Source organism: Amphiura filiformis, chromosome 20, assembly GCF_039555335.1.
Source record: "Amphiura filiformis chromosome 20, Afil_fr2py, whole genome shotgun sequence".
Lineage (NCBI taxonomy): Eukaryota > Metazoa > Echinodermata > Ophiuroidea > Amphilepidida > Amphiuridae > Amphiura > Amphiura filiformis.
In genome coordinates this window covers 30,172,983-30,194,280 of record NC_092647.1, presented here as the reverse complement: position 1 = coordinate 30,194,280, position 21,298 = coordinate 30,172,983, and the positions used below count along the sequence as shown (strand labels likewise).

General features: G+C 35.1%; 1 protein-coding gene across 1 annotated transcript; it reads left to right on the top strand.

Annotated features, from left to right (window-relative positions):
* The first annotated feature begins 515 nt into the window (after window positions 1–515).
* On the top strand, window positions 516–20,480 carry LOC140141851 (plexin-A4-like). The gene is given in 8 exon segments (XM_072163720.1): window positions 516–1,034; window positions 1,037–1,708; window positions 10,591–10,782; window positions 11,312–11,452; window positions 12,489–12,592; window positions 15,208–15,341; window positions 16,592–16,662; window positions 19,408–20,480. Coding segments are annotated over 7 exon segments (1,770 nt in total). The 5' UTR covers window positions 516–554; the 3' UTR covers window positions 16,639–16,662; window positions 19,408–20,480.
* The last annotated feature ends 818 nt before the right edge of the window (window positions 20,481–21,298 follow it).

Below are 21,298 nucleotides of genomic sequence, written 5' to 3'. Positions count from 1 at the left end.
TTCCTTCTTTCCTTTCCGATAGCCCAAAACAACTTTAGGATTAAATAAGCAGTGATGATGAAAAATGAAACAGTATAGATCAGGATGATTTTGAACATTAGGGAGCTGATAAAACCAGTTTTTGTTGACGACCTGTTCTGGGTGGGTGCCCGCGGGTGGCCCTTCGGTATCAGAAAAGTTGGTAACAAATATGTCAAAACGGCCATTTTTTCGGTATCTGCTCACAATATTAATTACTGTTTCGAATCCCTAGCGTAATCATGGTAATAAGTAAGACCCAATAAAAGCAGTGATCGTTATATCATATATGTTTGTCCAATCATATTAGGCGTATACTTTGCATTATAGTAATCATTTGTTGTCAATCATACATCACTGTATTTGTTGTATTGTTGTGTATTTGCGTGAACTTGGAAGACAGGGATGAGGTGATTTCGGCATTGGGTATTTCCCACTCGTAACACTATATGATCATCGTATGTTTTGGTCTTATATTTCATTACATGAGATGCAGGTTTAAAGATAATGCAGGTTGACTGTCGCTGACAATAAAAATGGAAAACCAGATAGCTACATGTAGACCGTCTGCCTCGTCAGGAGTGCTTGTATCAATTCTTGTTATATTATTGCATTCCTATCTGTCGCATGGCCTCGAATTGCCAGATTATCAGACGTTATCATTCTCAAATCCAAACCAGAATCTTGAATTCACGAGACTGGCCGTTCACAATCAAACTGGCAGTATTTACATCGGAGGAGGAGATAGATTATACAGATTATCAGCAGATTTTGAGAGACAAGAAACTGTTGACACTGCTGTATCCTGCGGGGAAGATTCTTGTCCTTTAAATTATAATAAAATTTTACTTGTGGATAATCGCTGTAGCATGTTAGTAACATGCGGTAGTGAAAGCATTGGAGCAAACTCTGGTGCAAAAGGAACATGTCAGATAAGATCGCTAAACAGTATTGCAACGCCGTTGAGAGATGATCATGATGATGACTCGGCAGTTGTTGCATCAGGAAAGCAATCTACAGAGGCTGTTATTGCCCCGGACCGGAGAATGGCGGTGTTGACACACTCTATGTAGCCGCGAATGACAGGATTAGGTATGTTACACCTTTATCCAGGAGGTCATATGCAGCGTCTTTGACAAGTGATACTATTTTCAACACGGAAAGAGATGCTGAGATTTTGGTGGACATATGGAGGTACTCTGTTACACCTTTGATTAATTATGTGTATGGTTTTGTTAATGAACATAAAGCTAGCGCAACAAATTACACATATTTCGTGACGACGCAGGAACCAGACTACACCACAACACGTGAAGACAACATCTTTGTCTCAAGAATCAATAGAGTGTGTCAAAATTCTGACTTTCGGTCGTATGCAGAAATAACTCTAGAGTGCCAAGGTGCCTCCCCAACCAACAAGTATAACCTAGTACAAGCTGCTTATGTTGGTCCAGCTGGATCTGATCTTGCTGCATCCTTAGGTCTTAATGCTGGTGATGATGTCATGTATGGAGTGTTTGCTAAGAATGAAGGTGAAGATGGTAATATACCAAGTAACCAGTCAGCTTTGTGCGTTTTTAAGTTGGAGGACATAGAGAAAAAGTTCATTGATGGTATCCATAAATGTCTACGAAAAGGAGGGGACTATGGTTTGGACTATCTGTTGGGTACTACCTGCCTTGGAAATAATGTAAGTAAATACCACCATCATTTACTTCAACTGCAGTAAAATTAAGTATTTCTTGGCCAAACTAGAACATGTGCGTTGCGTCCATGTAACGTACTAATGGTGTACGCAATGTAAGGCGCGTGTATGCTTTCATCTATTATTTTTTTATTATATTCATCTGGCAATTAACAACAAAATTGAGACAAAACAACAAATTGGGTCTACTGAGCTGCCGGGGAACACTGAAAGCACAAAAGAGCACTGTCACCACAAGGCGCAGCGCTCCCAACTCAGCAGACCACACACATACAAATCATATTGGAACAAAATACAAAAAGGCATCAATACAAATTAACCATCATGCTCCATATAGTGAGATTTGAGTTGAGATTTAAAAGTAGACTTGTTACAATGAGTCTCTGATATCGGATGGAATTGAAGACCATAACACTGGGAAATTGACTAAAAGACAGTTTTTGTAAGCATCTGTTTTAAGAGTGATTGATTGTTTAAAAATTAAAGGGTCATGTCTCGTATTAACACACCACCTGGAAAAAAGAAAGGGATTGGCATTAGTAAGACATGAACAAGCGTTGTGAGATTTAGAGTTCCGAGTCTGTCCTCATATGATTGATCCTCCCTACGTTGACAAAGAATTGACCTAGTAGCACGATGCTGTATTTGTTCCAATTTATCAATATTACATTTCTTGTAAACATTCCAAACAGGCGAGCAGTAATCTAATATTGGCAAAATGAGCGACTGGTAAAGTTTGAGTAGAACATAGGAGTTCTTACTTTCCGTGACAATTCTGGTAAAACCAAGTAATTTATTGCACTTTTTGACAATGTTGTTGACATGACAATTCCAGGAAAGATCACTGGAGAATGTTACACCCAGGAGACGAAGGTTATCTGTACCGTGCTATGTTCGCGTGTGTTTATCGCGGAGCCCCTAGCGTTTATAGTGTTCCAGTTTGGCCAAGAAATACTTCATTTTACTGTATGTAGTGTTTTCGTTGTTAGTCTCTTTGTTTATATGTGTTTACTTGGTTTGCTGGGGGTGGTGTGTATTTATAAAGGCGATTGTTTCTCACAAAGAAATTAATCACACACACCCCACACTAATTTGTACATAAATTATATGCATTATTTCCGAGGGTCTGACATTGCAAACGTCTTTGTTAGCAATGGTTAGTTGGTGTGTTGTCATGCCAAGACTTTCAAACATCGGTAATACCAAAAAAAAAAAAAAAAAAATTCTACATTAGGTCAAAGCTTTAGACGTTAGCTATCAAGGAGGTAGTAGGGTATACAGGGTGATTTAAAATGAACTGTACCCAACTTCACCCAATTTTATATATATATTTGCGGAGATTGTACATATCAAAAAAACTATCATAGAAAGCAGTGATAAGTGTTCTGTAGTAGAAATTTTGAATTTTGATAATAAGTGGTTTTAGTCTGAAGATATCGCATTTTCAAGTTATCATCCCATTTTTAGACCAACACACGGAACTAAGTTTATCCGTGTTCTCTACCGCAGTAACAAAATGCAACTACCATGACTACGTACATGTACAGCAAAATTAAGACAAATGTTATTTCGCATTATTAAATCAATAATATTGATATTCAATTACAATGTCAGGTTTGCAAAGATTGATTCCCAGCATGCATCAGCGGTAGCAAGACGTGTTCTGGAGACGTCCGGTCTTATTTTTCGTCTTTTTTAATGGAATACGGTGGAAATGTAGTCTAATTGTTGGATATATATCTGCATAAGTGTCTCGAGCTTCTAAAGAAACTATAAAACATGTCGAACGGGCGAAAATCCGGAAAGAAACACAAAGACATTCATCAAGTCGATCCAGCACAGGTGAAGAGTTTGCCGAATTCGGAAACCGTAACAGTAACGAGTCTCCGGTGTGCAGTGAAAGATACGGCATGGCGACTACGAAAGAACAACTCGATATAATTATGAAAAAACTTGAGAAGCTCGAGATACTTGACACAATCAATAAGCGGCTAATGGATATGGAGAAGGATATTCACGAAGTTAAGTCCAAGGTGGCGGATTTAGAAGAAGGATTAGAAGAAGCTGATGCTTCTATTAAGGACTTGAGTGATGGAAAGGTAGACAAGAAAGACTATGACAAGCTGGAATCACAACTCGAGGATTTGGCTAACAGAGCAAGGAGGAACAATCTGGTATTCATAAATGTGCCTGAAGGCGTTGAACAAGGTAATAATAAATGTGCTGAACTTATTAAGACGATTATTGCTACGCACCTTGAACTTGACCTGGATGATAATGATATAGAAAGAGCTCATAGAACCCCAACGCATCTTACGGCCCCAGAGCCAATCCCAGGCCAATTCATGTGGCATTCCACGCCTTTACTGTGAGACAGAAAGTGATTAAGGCTGCTAATCTGTTAAAAACTAATCCTTATCCCGATGGCGAGGCTCAGCGTAAACTTGTGATTACGGAAGACGTCACCCCAAGCTGCAAATTGAGCGTGCCAAGTTGTGGAAACTTCGCAGAAAACTTTTGGAGGAGAATCCAGCTAGAAAGGCCTTTGTAAATTACCCATCGTCGCTCAAAGTAATAGAACCAGATGGATCCGTAAGGCGGATAAATGCAAAGAACATTGAGTAATTGTTTCCAATATGATTCGGACTATCCGGATAAATACTGCATGCATGCAGAAAGGTAAACTTTAGGAAAACACAGGATTTGACTTTGTTTACAAACAGTTAACTGTGGTTTCGCGGGTGTTTTTACCATCTTAAGCCTGCATTTATTTGTTTTTTTGTTTGGTATGTTTTGCAAACTTCTGTTTAAGAATCCTTATCTGTGTGTTTTTTGTTTTTTTGTCAACCCAAAAAATTCCAAGATTAAAAATCGTTACCTGATATATGTTTATTTAAAAATATTTTCTGAATTTTTTTCATGATTAATCTAAGATTTTGTACATACAATGCCAAAGGCTTAAGAGATGGTAAGAAACGTTCCACTGTGTTTTCGTGGCTGAAGAACAAAAAACTTAATGTTTACTTTTTGCAAGAAACGCATAGCACTCGTTTTGATGTTAATGCGTGGAGTGCACAATGGAAAGGCACATCAATATGGAGTCATGGAACTTCAAATAGCAGAGGTACTGCCATTTTATTTGATGAAAATTATGACTGTGACATTATAAAAAACTTGTCGACCAAGATGGGCGTTATATAATTGTGGATGTTAAAATTTTTGATGTTATATATACATTGGTCACTGTTTATGGGCCAAATAGAGACTTGCCGCTTTTTTGCAGAGAAGTGGACAATGAACTTGATAATTTTTGTTGTGACAATATAATTTATGCCGGTGATTTTAATCTTGTTTTAAATGTGGCTTTTGATAAGAAAGGTGGTCGCAAACAAACAAATTTTAAATCTCAAGAAGAGATTCACAAGTGTATGGCCAAAAGGGATCTGGTTGATATCTGGCGTTTAAATAACCCTGGTAAGATGATGTTTACTTGGAAATCAAATCACCAACCACCTATCATGTGTAGATTGGATTTTTTCCTGATTAGTACAGGTTTAAAGAATAAAGTTAAAGAGTCTGGGATTCAACATGGTCTAAGATCAGATCATTCTTTGGTTACGCTTTCTTTATATGGTAACGAAAGCAATCATGGTAAAGGAATGTGGAAGTTTAACACCTCCCTCTTACAGGACACTGAGTATACTAATTTGATACATGACGTAATTAAGGATATTTGTTCAAACAATTCAGAGGCATGTCCTGATATTCTATGGGAAACTATGAAATGTGTTATTAGAGGTGAAACAATTAAATATGCAAGTCAGAAGTACAAAAATATGAATCAAGCTGAAAAAAGTCTTGAAGGTGAAATAAATGATCTTGAGCATGCATATGTTAATAATCCAAGTGTTGATCTTAGAAATAAAATTGAGACCAAGAAACATAACCTGGAATTCATCTACGAAGAAAGAGTTAAAGGTGCAATGGTCAGAAGTAAAGCAGATTGTATTGAATATGGTGAGAAAAGTTCGAAGTTCTTTTTCAATCTTGAAAAATCACGTGTTAAGAGGAAATCTGTCGAAAAAATTGTGTTGGATGATGGTTCCATTATTATGGATGATAAAAACATTCTTGATGAATTAAAAATTTTTATTCAAACCTGTTCTCGACAGAGTGTGAGGATGAAAACTATATTGATACAGGTATCTTAGAGTTGGGAATACAGCCTGAGGACATTCCTAAAATCAGTGATGACCAGTGTAATTTATGTGAAGGTATTCTTTCTCTGCATGAATGTTCTGAAGTGTTGAATGATATGCAGAATGGTAAGAGCCCAGGCTCTGATGGTTTTTCAATTGAATTCTTTAAGTATTTTTGGAATGACATCGGCCAAATTGTCGTTAACTGTTTCAATTACTGTTTTGAAAAGGGATGTATGACTGATGAGCAGTGTAGAGGAGTCATCTCATTAATTCCTAAAGAGGGTAAAAATCATGATCAGTTGAAAAATTGGAGGCCGATTAGTCTTCTCAATGTAGACTATAAAATAGCAACCAAAACAATTGCAAATAGGTTGAAGAAAGTACTTCCTTCTGTAATCTCTAATGATCAGACAGGCTTTTTAGCAAATAGGTACATAGGTGAGAATATCAGGCTGGTGTTAGATATTATTGATTATGCTGATATTAAAAATATTCCAGGCCTACTCTTATTTTTAGATTTTGAAAAGGCATATGATAAGTTGGAGTGGAATTTTGTTGAAAAATGTATTAACATGTTTGGGTTTGGTGAGAGTTTGAAAAAATGGATTTCTCTTTTTTATAAAAATATTCAAAGCTGTGTTATTAATAAGGGTTTTGTTTCACCATATTTTGAATTAACACGTGGTCTGCGTCAAGGATGTCCCTTGAGTTGTTATGTTTTTATTCTTTGTGCAGAAATTCTTGCAATTGCCATTCGTAAAATGATAATATAAAAGGGATTGAAGTTAAGGATTCTATTTCTGTCAAATTAACCCAATTCGCAGATGATACTACCTTAATTTTGGACGGATCTGAAAACCCCTTCTGAGTTCAGTGGAGACCATCAAAAAATTTGGCAAAATTTCCGGTTTGGTTGTTAATTATTCAAAATCGTCCATTTTAAAATTGGTTCTTCAAAGAATGAAGACGATATCTTGATTCCTGGCACAAAATTTACTTGGACCAAAGGCCCAATAAAATTTCTTGGTGTGAATATTTCTTTGGATAAACAAGAGATGTTTAATTTAAACTATGAAAGTCAATTGCATAAAATGAACACAGTTTTGAATATTTGGTCACAAAGGCGTCTCACCCCAATTGGCAAAGTTGCCATTATTAAGTCGCTTGCAATGTCCCAGCTTACTTACCTTCTTTCAGTGTTATCTAACCCCCTGATGCTTTTCTTAAGAGAGTCGAGAAACTATTTTTTTTTTTTTTTTCTAATGGTAAACAAGCTAAGATTAAAAGAGAAACAATGTATAATAAAATTGAAGATGGTGGTTTGAACATGACTAATATATTTCTTTTTAAAGAGGCAGTTAAAATATCTTGGGTTAAAGGTTCATGAACCCAGATAATAATGGCAAGTGGAAATTACTTTTTGCTAGAGAACTTGACAAAATTGGTGGGTCCGGAACAAGTAACTGGTTATGGCAGTGCGAGCCATCTAAGATTTCTGATTTTAAATGTCACACAAGTAATGACTTTTTGAAAAATATTTTGGAAGGCTGGTTTAAATTGCGTGCAGAATATGATGTTACAAACAAAGTTATTTGGTTTAATTCTAAATTTAAGGTGAACCGGAAGTGTGTTTATTACCGTAGTTGGAGTTTAGATGGTGTGAACTTGTTATCAGATTTAATTGAAAATAATCAATTTATGACTTTTGAGGGTTTTAAAAAAGCATCCCAATGTGAAGTGTAACTTTATTCAGTATTATGGTATAATTAGGAGCATCCAGAATGCACAGTGCAAGGTTTTTCAATGAATGATAATGAGATGAGTGACTGTCTGTTGACTGAACTTTGGAATACACAAAGAGTTTGCAAATTTGCATATGAAAAGCTAAGACAGCAGGCATGCCCCACATCACAGGCATACTGGAATGCCAGGGTAAATGATTTTGTTGTACCAGTACCTATTGAAAATTGGAATGAGATATATACTATGGCTTTTACTAGCAGTATCGACACATACACAAGATATTTTCAATTTAGATTTATTCATAATATTTTAGCGACAAACAATTTTCTTTACAAGATAGGATTAAAAGAAACAAATTTGTGCAGTTTTTGCAAGACAAGTATTGAAACCACTAAACATCTGATGTGGGATTGCAATTTCTCCAACCTTTTCTGGAAGGAAATTATTTCCTGGATAAAAATGATCTTCATCTTTTCATAAACCTTACTTTCAAAATAGTTTGTTTTGGTTTGCTTAACGAGGAATTTGATTGTTTCAAAAATTTAATTATTCTTTTGGCCAAGCGCTACATTTATAGGTGCCGGGTCGAGGAAAAGCCTTTGAGCATTTTTGTGTTTACATCGTGGGTCAAAACTTTTGAGAAGTCAGAGGTTTATTGCTGTTAGAAATAATAAGTTTGCTAAGCACACAAAAAATGGGAGCCTTTGATAATTTGATTTTGGAGCTGTAACCCTTTATTTTATTAATTCAGGAACTGTACATTTAAAAAAAAAAAATATTTTTGGGCTTTTTGTCATGTGTTGTGTTATTTTGTTGCAAGGTACATGTACATTGTATGTTGTATGAATTATGAAACTCTTGATTTGTAATTACATTTTATGAATACAGTCTATAGTTAAAGTTTGTTTCCTTTATATTATAAAGTGCTTTACTGATTACATGTATGTATCTTGCTTGTTTATGTGTGTAGGGTTTGATGGTTTATTTTGTATGTTTTTTCCCCCCATCAAACCCAAGTACAGGGAATAAAATACGAAAGAAAGAAAAAAGGTTTGCAAAGATTACATGTTAAATAATAGCCTACATGTAGAGCAAAGGACCCGTTGACTTGAAATTGTAGAGGGAAAGTTGAATTAAAATAGAAATTGTTTCTGGTGCAATATCCATACACTCGTAATTGAGACCTTATTTTTTCACCAATAATAGGAAACATAGCCTACTACCATATTACAGATTGCAATATAAAATTATTTAAATGTCTGTAAGTATTTAATTTTAATTCTATTTATTTATCAATGCATCTTATTTTTTTCATTTAAAAAAAACATGTGCAATTTATGTTGAACTGAAAGTGTCTGAGGGCAGTTGAGTGAGCAAGATGCTGTAGAACAGCAATACTCATCCGTGTGCAACATCGTTTTTGCTGTGTTTTCTAAGAATGTACTTTTCTTCAAAACCGTTAGAAGTAAAGACGTGATTTTTTCACCAATAATAGGAAACATACTATCCTGTTACAGCATTCAAACACAAATTATTTAAATGTCGGTATTCATTTTAATTTTTGAAATTGGGTACAGTTCATTTTAAATCACCCTGTATGTATTATAAACGGGACACCCTAAAGAAATTTTGGTATAATCCAAAAACGGCTTGATAAATTTTCTTGTTTTAAAGTTTGGAACATAGACTGATTAGTTACACATCAAGTGAGCGGGTTTTTGTTGCTACTTTTTATCATCTTCATTGCAAAATGCAACCATTTATGATATTCTTGGCCAAAAAAGTTGCATTTTTCTACATAGGCTTTTTATGCTTCAATTTGTGTTTGAAAATGTTTTACCTTTAAGTGGGTAATTTAATCAAAAAAAGAAGCATATTTAATTCAATTTAACCAAATTTAAGCTTTTCCTGATTTAGGTGTCACACATTAAAAAACATTTTGTATGGTTCAGTGAATAAATTGAAATGAATGCTGCAGCTTTATCAATGTCTTTCAATAATGAATTTATAGGCCTGCCGTCATGTGAGATGGCTTCCAAGTACCGTTCTTTTCTACTGTTGGTCATGCTGCATGGTTATTTAAGGTGCTGTTGTCCCTCACTTGTCCGCTTGTAACAAGTTGAGTCTTGAAAACGGCCACCCATATAAATGTTTTTGAACCATTCAAGGAATGACCAATGAAACAAGTGTATTGGGATCCAGCATAAAAGATTTAACCAAGAATCTGTTGGTCCATTGGTTAAATTAATCAATGAACACAATATTTATTATTGAAGTTACAGTTGTTCCTTCCTAATAAATTTAATTAGAATGAAAAAAAATACTCATTTTAATGCATACAAAAAGCCAATTTAGAAAAGTACAACTTTTGTTTTTGTATAAAATTTCATAAAATTTCATAAATGGCTATATGATTTTTCACTGAACCATAAAGCATGTTTGAAATGTGTAAAAATTAATTTATGAACACCTTAACTTAAGTTATTTTGATAAAAAAATAGAAACATTCCTTTTTGATTAATTTGCTTTAAGTGAAAGAGTGAGGAATAAAAGGCCAATGTAGAAAAGTGCAACTTTTTTTTTGGCCGAAAATTTTATGAAGTGAAGATGATAAAAGATAAAACCCCGTTCACTTGATGCATAACTAATCAGTCTATGTTCCAAATTTTAAAACAAGAGAATTGATCAAGCCGTTTTTGGATTATACCAAAATGTCTTAAGGGGGGGGGGGACATACTTTTTTTTGGAACCGTTTATAAAGATCATGAAACGTTTTTAAACCGTTATTGCAAATATTTTGTGGAAACATTTTTGAAAAATATTGTTTTCTGACAACATTTTATAACCTTTATTAATAATTATTATATTAATAATAACACAAACACTTGGATGCTCACGTACTTTATTTTACTTTTAACAAAGGAGGTTACTCGTAAGCAAGCTACCGCACAGCAATGTACTGCTACGAACTGGGCAAATGCTGATGAATTCAACCCATTAGAATCTACCGCTGTTATTGAATGGTCAGACATCATACCGTCTTCCATCATTACAACTACACATAGAAATCACACTATAGCATTTGTAGGAACAACGGATGGGCAACTTGTAAAGGTAAACACGGATATTTTCCAATATTTCCATCCCAAAATGATTGAAGTAGCTATCTGTCATGTATGTTGCAGAACAAATAAATGTATTAAGTGTTATACACATGAACAACGTTTTTCGTTCAAATGACATTAATGCTGTTTTCAGAAGTATATTTGAACTTAAGTCAGCGCTTGTCATTAAGACCCTTCTTTATTGTATTTTTCGTATTTTTTATTTGATGCAATACTGAATAATCTGTGTACTTCTGTGCTTGTTCAAAATATCCGCACAATAACTCACAACTTGCAATGTGCGATACCTCACATAGTATTTTTTGAAAATTCTATAATATTAAAACCTTCCGTGCACAATACCCGGCAACGTTCTTTGTAATATTTGTTCACAGGCAAATCGAATGTCTCTAAAAATCATGTGTCTCATAATTATGCAATTTGTGTGTTTGTGTAGCCGGCCGTCCATGCATATTTTGAAATGTATGAATTTCACAGTTTTTATATAATGGGTATAACCCGTGTCTTTTGAATCTCAGACTCACATTGTTAAAGCAGATGAAGGCAGAGAGTATGAACAATTCTCTTTAAGTAGTCCTTCAAGTCCAGCCGGGCAAGTTTTAAGAGATGCACATCTTGATGGTGACCAAGAACATGTTACTCTACTGACGGAACAAAAGGTTCGTATTTGAATTTCTAATACTCAGCTCCGTAACACCGATTGTGTTCAAACCACAGAGGAGTAAGATAAAACAGAGCGCGTACCACCAGTCAAAGTCTCCGCATCAGCCGCTAATGAGGGCCGATTGTTCCATGAAATGCGACAGGCGAGACTGCTACGCAATTACCGCGTATTTTCATGGTCTATTGCGTAATCGCACGCAACGCTCTATCGCGTATATGCGTAGGCACGCAGCGCTGGCGTGATTGTTTGACACGACACGATCGAACAATCGGCCCTCATGAATATGCGAGAACTGGTAGCATAAAATACACGGGAATTTGACTGGTGGTACGCGCTCTGTTTTATCTTACTCCTCTGTGGTTCAAACAGAACTTTAATTAAAGGGGCATTCACATTTCACAGCAGTGACGAAGATTTCTTTTGATAGGGGGGGGGGGGGACATTTCTTTGCCATTGACGCAAAATCGCGTGAAAACAATTTGCCATATTGAAGCTAAAATGGTATAATATAGTGCAAAAGTGGAACCAATCCAAACATTTGAGGTTAATTTGGTCAGAAACCCACATACAGGCGTTAACCTGGGCGGCCCTGGTTTGGTAAAATGATCTAACTTGAAATTAAAATCGCTGTTTCGAGAAAAAGAGCTTTAAAGTTTGAACCCTTGACGTTTTTCTTTTTGAATAAAATAAATTATTAAACAGATCTAATGTCTTAGAAAATATAAAAATCTCATTATTTGAACACTTGACGTTTTTCTTTTTGTTAAAATAAATTATTAAACAGATCTAATGTCTTAGAAAATATAAAAATCTCACTATTTGGTGGCATGGTGGTGATTTTAGGATGTCACCAATGGAAAGAACGCCCTCACATTACCCATGATATGGATTAATCTCAAAATGTCCAAATTTCAAGTTAGATCGTTTTACCAAATCAGGGCCGTGGGGGATGATTGTATGGACCAACATATTCTCAACATTGCAATTGAACTAGTGCAATACTTATTTTCAATGTCTTATTTTTTACAAAGGTGATCAAACTAAATGTGTCTAATTGTGACGCGTACAAAACCTGTGATGAATGTGTACTACTGAATGGAGACCCGTACTGTGGATGGTGTGTGCAAAAAAACAGGTACTTTAAAGATGGCACATTTGTATAAACTCTTCGTGAGAAATTTTAATGACTAATCAGGATGTCACTGGAAAAAACAATCGTATATAGAAAGCAACATTAAATTTCTACGCTACTTAAATTTGGTACACTCACCGGAGCGCTTTCACCGGGTCAAGCGGCATCTTCAGCGTATTCATGTTATTGCTGTGAAGATTTTTTGCAGATGTTGTTGCAATGAAATCCGCTGAAGACGCCGGTTGATCCGGTGAAAGCGCCCTGGTGAGTATACCAATCTAGTAGTGTAGAAGTCTAATTTAGCTTTCTATTTACGTTTACCGCTACGTATGAATTATCATCATTATACCATAAACTTTGTTCATACTACGCCATCTTTTATTTAGACGACGAGCTCTGTTTTAGTGAGACCCACCATTGACCAAAATGACATAAACATACATTTTAAAAACCTTATACATTTTGCCCATATTTCTTATGAAATTAGTGTTAACAGTGGTTAAAATGTGTTAATGCAATTCTGAGAAATAACGCAGTTAATTTAATCTATTTTTGTGGAAACATTTCGCAAATGCTAACTCAAACCCGTGTTGATCGATAGAAAATCAAAATTATGATTAAGAAGATCGTTTCCATATTATAGTACACAAATATACAATGGTAAGAATATTTTCATGAGGTTAAACATGGACTGTTCCATTGCCGAATGCCGAGTTGAATGGAACAGTTCATATTTCACCGAATGAAAATATTCTTTCCGTTGAACGAATAAAAATATTCAATTTTATTTTTATTATATAACTCATATATAAATTCCCTTTCTTCCCCTTAATTTTATAAATCACCAGGAAAACAAAATAAATTAAAAAATATATGAAGTGCATTTATTTTAGAAACGACACCCACACCTATAATCGGCGACACCCACACCTATAATCGGCGAGTCTAGGTGGTCACCGTGCGCGCTATACGCCCGCGTTTGTCAGTGTTGCCAAGGTAGATGCGAGTTAGTCCAATGGAAAATGGACTATTGCACTCGCGCGGAATGTCTTTTTCTAAAAATGGCCAAATATAATCAATAGTAATTGACCAATCAAATGATAAGAATCTATGTATGACTTATAAACTCCTCAACAAAAGATTGGAAAGTTCTTTCAAGCATCTATATCTTAGATTATTTGTGACAGGTTCATATCGTGTTGCATATCAATGGATAGCTACGTTATTTCGCTTAACACTGAAACCACATTTGAAACAATCGCCTTTTTATCGGGTGAGTACACGTCTTGTGAATGTAGTGGGTCTCAAATAGAATATGCCAAATTGACCATATTCTGTGCTGAAACAACACTAATCACTAATCTCCATAGCTGGTGGAAAACCATACGCAGCCACACGTTGCTGTGGAATGGCATTCCAATCTTCAACCAGGATTCGTCGTAGGTGATTCAATGTGGTTGCACTGGTTACTCTGGCACGCACAACACGACTAAGCTGGTCTCACTCTCACAAGTGTTCATTCAGTCCGATTGAGGTCTGGGCTGATGACAGGCCATTCCATTCTCTCTACTCCCATATTCTGTAGAGAGTCGTTGACTACCCTGGCTCTGTGGGAGCGAGCATTGTCATCTTGGATGATTGCATTAGGTCCCAGATTGTGCAGATATGGGATTGCAGCTTACTGCACAGAATAATGGGCAATTTGGCACATTCAGACTCCACTACATTCACAAGACGTGTACTCAGAAGTGAATAGGGTGATTGTTTCAAGTGTGGTGTCATTGTAAAGGGGAATTACGTATAGCTATCCATTAATATGCAACACGATATGGACATGTCACAAATAATCTGAGATACAGATGCTTGAAAAAACTTCCAAACTTTCATTGAGGAGTTTATAACTCGCAATGTTAAATATAGATATGTTCCCAACAAACAATTTATCTTTTTAAAATGATTTAAAAAATATTTTTAAAAAAGTTGTGAAACTTTTAAAGGACTTTAAAATGCCGGATTATTAAAAAGATTATTAAAATGTCAAAATGTTATTCTACAATTATTCTTTTGTTAACGTTGTATCTGTTGTCAACACTTAAGTAACATTATGTTATTATGGTTACTATGATTTGAGCGAAATTTTAAAACCCGGAACTTTTGGGTGCCTTTTTCAAAATATTTCGAGCACTTTTGTGTTTTCTGGATTGCGCGTTTTACTTCAGAGTATCATTTCGAGAACTTAATATCGAGGGCTTAAAGCCAGAACCACTTGTGTCCATTTGTTTTCTCAATTACATGTTACTCATTTCGGCAACAAATGGACGGTTTATTATGCCCTCCATAATAAATGCAAGGGACTTTGGGGTATATGCATGGTCACTTGAACAGTTAGTTAGACGCAAGTGACCATGCATATATCCCAAAGTCACCTCTCTTTTCGTATGGAGGGCAGGATTAACCGTCCATTTGTTACCGAAATAAGTAACATGTAATTGAGAACATAAATGTACATAGATGGTACTGGCTTTAAGCCCTCGATATAAAATGTAACTGTCACTGTATGTTTGCCTTTCTTTGTTTTTCACCTTTCTTCTTTCTTATTTTCATCTTCTTCTTTACAGGTGCACTCGTTTTGATGAGTGTGGAATGGGTGATGAAGGATGGTCGCCACATCAATGTATCGAACCAACCCCCGAACCCGAACCAACCACGCTTGCAAGTGATTCCCCAGCAGCCAACGTTCTGAAACCCATCGGTACGTAGTACACCCGATTGGAGGCTTTTACATTATATTCGATGAAGTGAAACGAAGTGAAACAGGGTGAAATGCAAAATATCATTTAAGGGCCGCTACAGACGCTGCCGGATGTAGAATATTCGATGTAACATGTTTTCGTTATTTAATCTATTCCCATTCTAATTCTATATAGTGACGTTTAACTTCTAACGAAAGTTTAATGATGTAAATCTATATTATATTTCCACCAAACATTCGACATTATAATATTAAAACATTATAATTGATTTTCTGTCAATACAAATTCGTAAGAAAACAAATTTTCTACGTCGAATATCCGGAGTATGTATGGATGTTCACCAGCAAACACAAAACGTTTTCGACATCATTCGCAAAAAGTTATAAAAGGTTGTCAGAAAACATTTAAATATTGGATTGTATAAATGGTATATAAAGGGTATAAAACATTTTCATAACATTCAAAAACATTTTTGATAACACAATGCAAAAATTTTAACAAAATGTTATTTCAGTGTAGACAAAATATTTGCCAAAAAATGTTTGCAAAAAATAGTTTAAAATAACATTTTTGAAAACATTTTAAAAATATTGTTGTAGTGTGTTTTCAGACAATAATTTTTAAAACGTTTTCATTACCTTTATATAAAACGACATTTAATGTTATTACCTAAACCAAAACCCACAGTATAACTTATTTAAAACGTTTTTAAAATATTTTTGTGTTTGCTGGGCAGTGACCCTGTTTTGTCGCAATATACTTCACTCACTTATTTAGACTGGGATCATGATAAACACCTCGATATCGCTTATCGTCAGACGGTGCATATGTGATATGTCCACCCAACTAGGACACCAAAACATTTGTCGTCAATTTGGCGTCTAGTTATCAACCAACATTTCCAATAAATGTCACTCATGTGCATGAATCTGAAGCTTACTAAAGTTGACTAAAATTTATCGAAATCTAGATGCCTATTATAATACCTGATAATAACAAAATGGTACTTGATCACTTTTCCAGTTGTATATGATACAGTTCACTTAAATGTAAGCACGACGCCTTTGCAGCTGAAGCAGGCTTTCCCTTTGAGAGGGTTTTTTTTCTTTAAATTAAAATAGATCTTTGTAAAACATGTCCTATGTTCCGAGTGACGTGGTTGAAAATTTGAGAATACATATGACTGAATTTAAATTTTGTATCATGTTTATTTCGTCGTTACAATTGTGTTTTGCTTTAACACATACAGGTATAATTGTAGGAATTACTTTAGGTATAGCAGTGTTCATTTCTTAGCAGTTGTGATATATTTCATCATCGGTAAGTGTCATGATGGTTAATTGAAATAAAAATATACCGTAAAAACACAGGCGTATATTTTTTATACAATTTTCAAGTATTCTATTTGATAAAAGTTAATAGATTCAACATATTTTGAATTCTAAATCTATCATAATGCTATCAACCTGGCAAATCACAGATTACACTATTAAGGGGGTACTACACCCCTGGCCAATTTTGTGCCTATTTTTGCATTTTTCTCAAAAATTATAGCGCATTGGTGACAAGTAAGATATGTATATTATAGGGGCATGGACTACAACTACTGCACTGAAAATTCAGCAACCCAAGGCAAGTAGTTATTGATTTATTGATTAAATATTGGTTTTCCCTCATTTTGGACTGTAACTCCACAACTGTTGTCTATGTTGAAATAACATTTCCAGTGCAGTAGTTGTAGTCCTTGCCCCTATAATGTACATATCTTACTTGTCACCAATGCGCTGTAATTTTTGAGAAAAATGCAAAAATAGGCACAAAATTAAGCAGGGGTGTAGTATCCCCTTAACCGCCAATACAATTGTGTTTATATACGACCTGTATTCAAAGGTGCTATTAGAATGGCCTTTCTCTGGTAAAATACGATAATGTTCCCTATGTTTTTGTAGTCTTTGGGCATTAGAGGGTGGTTTATAGTAATCAGTGTTTCATCACTATGAGAAACCATGACGACAATAACAATAGAGTTACATTAACATCCTTCTGCAACAGACAAAAATAGTGATTAGTCTATGATCAATTAGACTATGCCATAGTCGATTTTTGATAAATAAAAATGTTATTAATCATGATGAACGCATTCAGTTGAACTCGAAATTATACTGATATTTAGTACATCAAAATACTAGTATAAAATGGTTATCAAAAAGTTTAGACTATATAATTATATTTGTGACAGTAAAAGTAAAGTATAGGCCCTACGTAGGCTTATATTATCGAATGCAACATATCATAATGGCATAATTATAATGACACTTCAATACTGAACAATTCTAATTTTAGAATCTGCCAGTTTATTATCCGAAAAACCGACTATGGACGTTCACTTTTAAGCAGAACTTTACCCCAGGACTCACACACTGTCAAGCATACTTGTTTATCAATAAAATCTAACCACAAGACTAAGCATGGTGGTACAATACGCGCTAGATGCATACGTTCATCCACCAGCACAAAAGCGCCGCATTCCCTAGATAGTTGTGTACCATGTATAGGTATAATGGTACCAGTACGCGTCGGGAGGATTTAAACAATAACGAGATCTGGGCGACTAATCACAAGCCAGATTCATTTTTAAAGATGCATTACATCATCACCAATTTTAGTTAGGCCAGAAATTGGCCTAACTCTCAAGGCAAAGTCAGTAGTCCACTTGGGAAGCTAACAAACAGAGGGTGTACGGTGACTGAAAAGATCACTAGGTTGTGAAAATCTATCAATTGTGCACTCATTAATTAAATCAGAGTTTTAAGCTTAAATGTAATAGCCAGAGTAGTGCACAATTGGCAAGTGGACTACGGAGAAGTCTAATGATCAATTAAAATGATACAACAAGTAAAACATGTATTTGAATGAACACAGCATGACGAATGCCCGCTTACAATAGTGCCACGGAAGTGAATTCAACTCGCTTCTGATTGGCTGGTATTTCCGATAATGTCTTTTGATTGCTTTGATCAATATTTTCGGCCCGCCCACCTTTTTTCCTTTAGAATACGATCGCTGTGTTTATTTAAATGAATATTTTGCTACATAAATCTTAATGATAGTGAAATCATGGAATTTTGTCGAAGAGACGTCGAAAACCTATTTTCCACTATAGTTTAGACTTCTCCGTAGTGCACTTGCCAATTGTGCACTACTCTGGCTATTACATTTAAGCTTAAAACTCTGATTTAATTAATGAGTGCACAATTGATAGATTTTCACAACTCAGTGATCTTTTCAGTCACCGTACACCCTCTGTTTGTTAGCTTCCCAAGTGGACTACTGACTTTGCCTTGAGAGTTAGGCCAATTTCTGGCCTAACTAAAATTGGTGATGATGTAATGCATCTTTAAAAATGAATCTGGCTTGTGATTGGTCGCCCAGATCTCGTTATTGTTTAAATCCTCCCGACGCGTACTGGTACCATTATACCTATACATGGTACACAACTATCTAGGGAATGCGGCGCTTTTGTGCTGGTGGATGAACGTATGCATCTAGCGCGTATTGTACCACCATGCTTAGTCTTGTGGTTAGATTTTATTGATAAACAAGTATGATTGACAGTGTGTGAGTCCCGGGGTAAGTTCTGCTTAAAAGTGAAAGTCCATAGTCGGTTTTTCGGATAATAAACTGGCAGATTCTAAAATTAGAATTGTTCAGTATTGAAGTGTCATTATAATTATGCCATTATGATATGTTGCATTCAATAATATAAGCCTACGTAGGGCCTATACTTTACTTTTACTGTCACAAATATAATTATATAGTCTAAACTTTTTGATAACCATTTTATACTAGTATTTTGATGTACTAAATATCAGTATAATTTCGAGTTCAACTGAATGCGTTCATCATGATTAATAACATTTTTATTTATCAAAAATCGACTATGGCATAGTGTAACTATAGTTAGGCATGAATTAAAATCATAAAATAGTTTTTTCCATAAACCATATTATTGGTCCCGACTTATTTCATCAACCATTCACATGTTTCTTTTCCATTTTGTCTCAGGTGTAAACTCAACACAACGCTTCAAGTTGATCATGAGTATGCAACAACTCATCATCATGGGCAATTCCAGTTGAAATTCATGCACTCCCTATAGAAGACAAGACATGACCTTAATCTTCAAAATGGGGTTACTTGAATGGGTGATTCCATTTGAAATCTATACGCCTGTGTGGGAGATTAAGGTCACATGTTCCATAATCGTAACCCAAACAAACGCAAAAAAACATCATAAACGTTTTATAAATGCGTTTGGTTTCATTCAAAACGTTGTAAATCAGAACACAGATAAGTTGTCATTAGCGAATCAAATTTAGCTAGCGAAAATCACTGAAAAGACGAGGGATCGACTAAAATGTGACACAGCCCATACTCATGGTGATGATGAAATTAATGATCCAGAAGGTTGGATGGAAAATACTGTATACCATGTATACGCGGGAAATTAAAACATACATCTAGCATTGTCTATAGTCTACATTTAAGCTATCAGAAGGGGCGTCAATCCGTTCTGAACATTGTATAGCTTTCTCAATATAGTTATACGGATTTGGGATGCAGTACATGATAGATCCCGTCATGGAATTTTAATCCAATATTGAAAATGAAAAGAGGGTCAGGGCTAACTGTTGAGAAGGAAACCGTTTAAAAGCCCACTTTTTAGGGGAAATTAGTACAACAGGCCTCTATGGAAATATCGAAATTGTCGACACATTGTTGATAATAACAAAAACTCTAGACTTACAATTTTGCTGAATTTGTAATATAATGTTCACATTGCTATGATGTACCAAATACTCTGCTTTAAATTACAAATCACCTGGCTATAGTTTTGCCACAATTTGAGCAAATATTACAAAAATGTATGGTTCAAAACATCAGTAATACATCTAATACCGCGTCACCCGCGCGAAAAGGGAGCAGCACATACAGGCTAAATTGCGCACTTTTTTAGATGATATCACAAGCACCCGTAACATGTGCACGAAGGTATAAGGTAAGGCCAAAAAAAGGTTTGTCTCAAAGCTCACGAGTGGTTTGAAAACAAATGCGAAATGCGATTTTTTTTTTTTTATTCCGACTTTTTTATGGTATTTTGAGAAAAAATCTGATTTTCGCTCAATTTTTCTGGAAAAAACTAAAAAAAAACCTTTTTTTTGGAATAAAAAAAATTTCCGCATTTCTTTTTTGTCAAATCGCGTGATTTTACAATGCGCGCGCGAACTTTGAGACAAACCTTTTTTTTTTTTTTTTTTTGCCTAATGACCCTTGTGATTCCAAAGCATCAGTTAAATGTGTTACATATAATGAACTGATGAGTCCAGTGCATTAGTCAAGATAATTATCGCATTTTGGTAGTGAGCCGTTAGAATCGAGACCTAAATGTAATACTCCATGAAAAGTGCGATTATCTTGACAAATGTACGAGGTTATTATCCATCATATACTGCTGAGTGAGTGCATCAGTACTAATAAAACAATAGGAAAATTTATGTATTGATTATTTTAGTTTTATATATTATAGTGGCAACGGAATAAATGTAAAGCGCTTTGGACAAAATGAAAAGGCACTATACGAGTATAAATGCCGACATATATATAATTTACAAATGATGCTAAATAAAACTAATCAATTGGATTCACTTTTATCTTGAGAGGCTACGGTGTCGTACCTTAACTGTCAGCGTTGCCATGGTAGCTGCGAGCCAGTGCAATGGAAAATGGACTATTGCACTGACGAGGAGTGCAATATATAGTCTTTTTCTGAAAATAGCAAAAATATTAAATTGTAATTGACCAATCAAACGATAAGAATCTTTGTATGAGTTGTATAATGTATAGTATACTTCCCCCACCCCGATATTTCAAAGTTAGTCTTGCAAGTAGTCTGTCA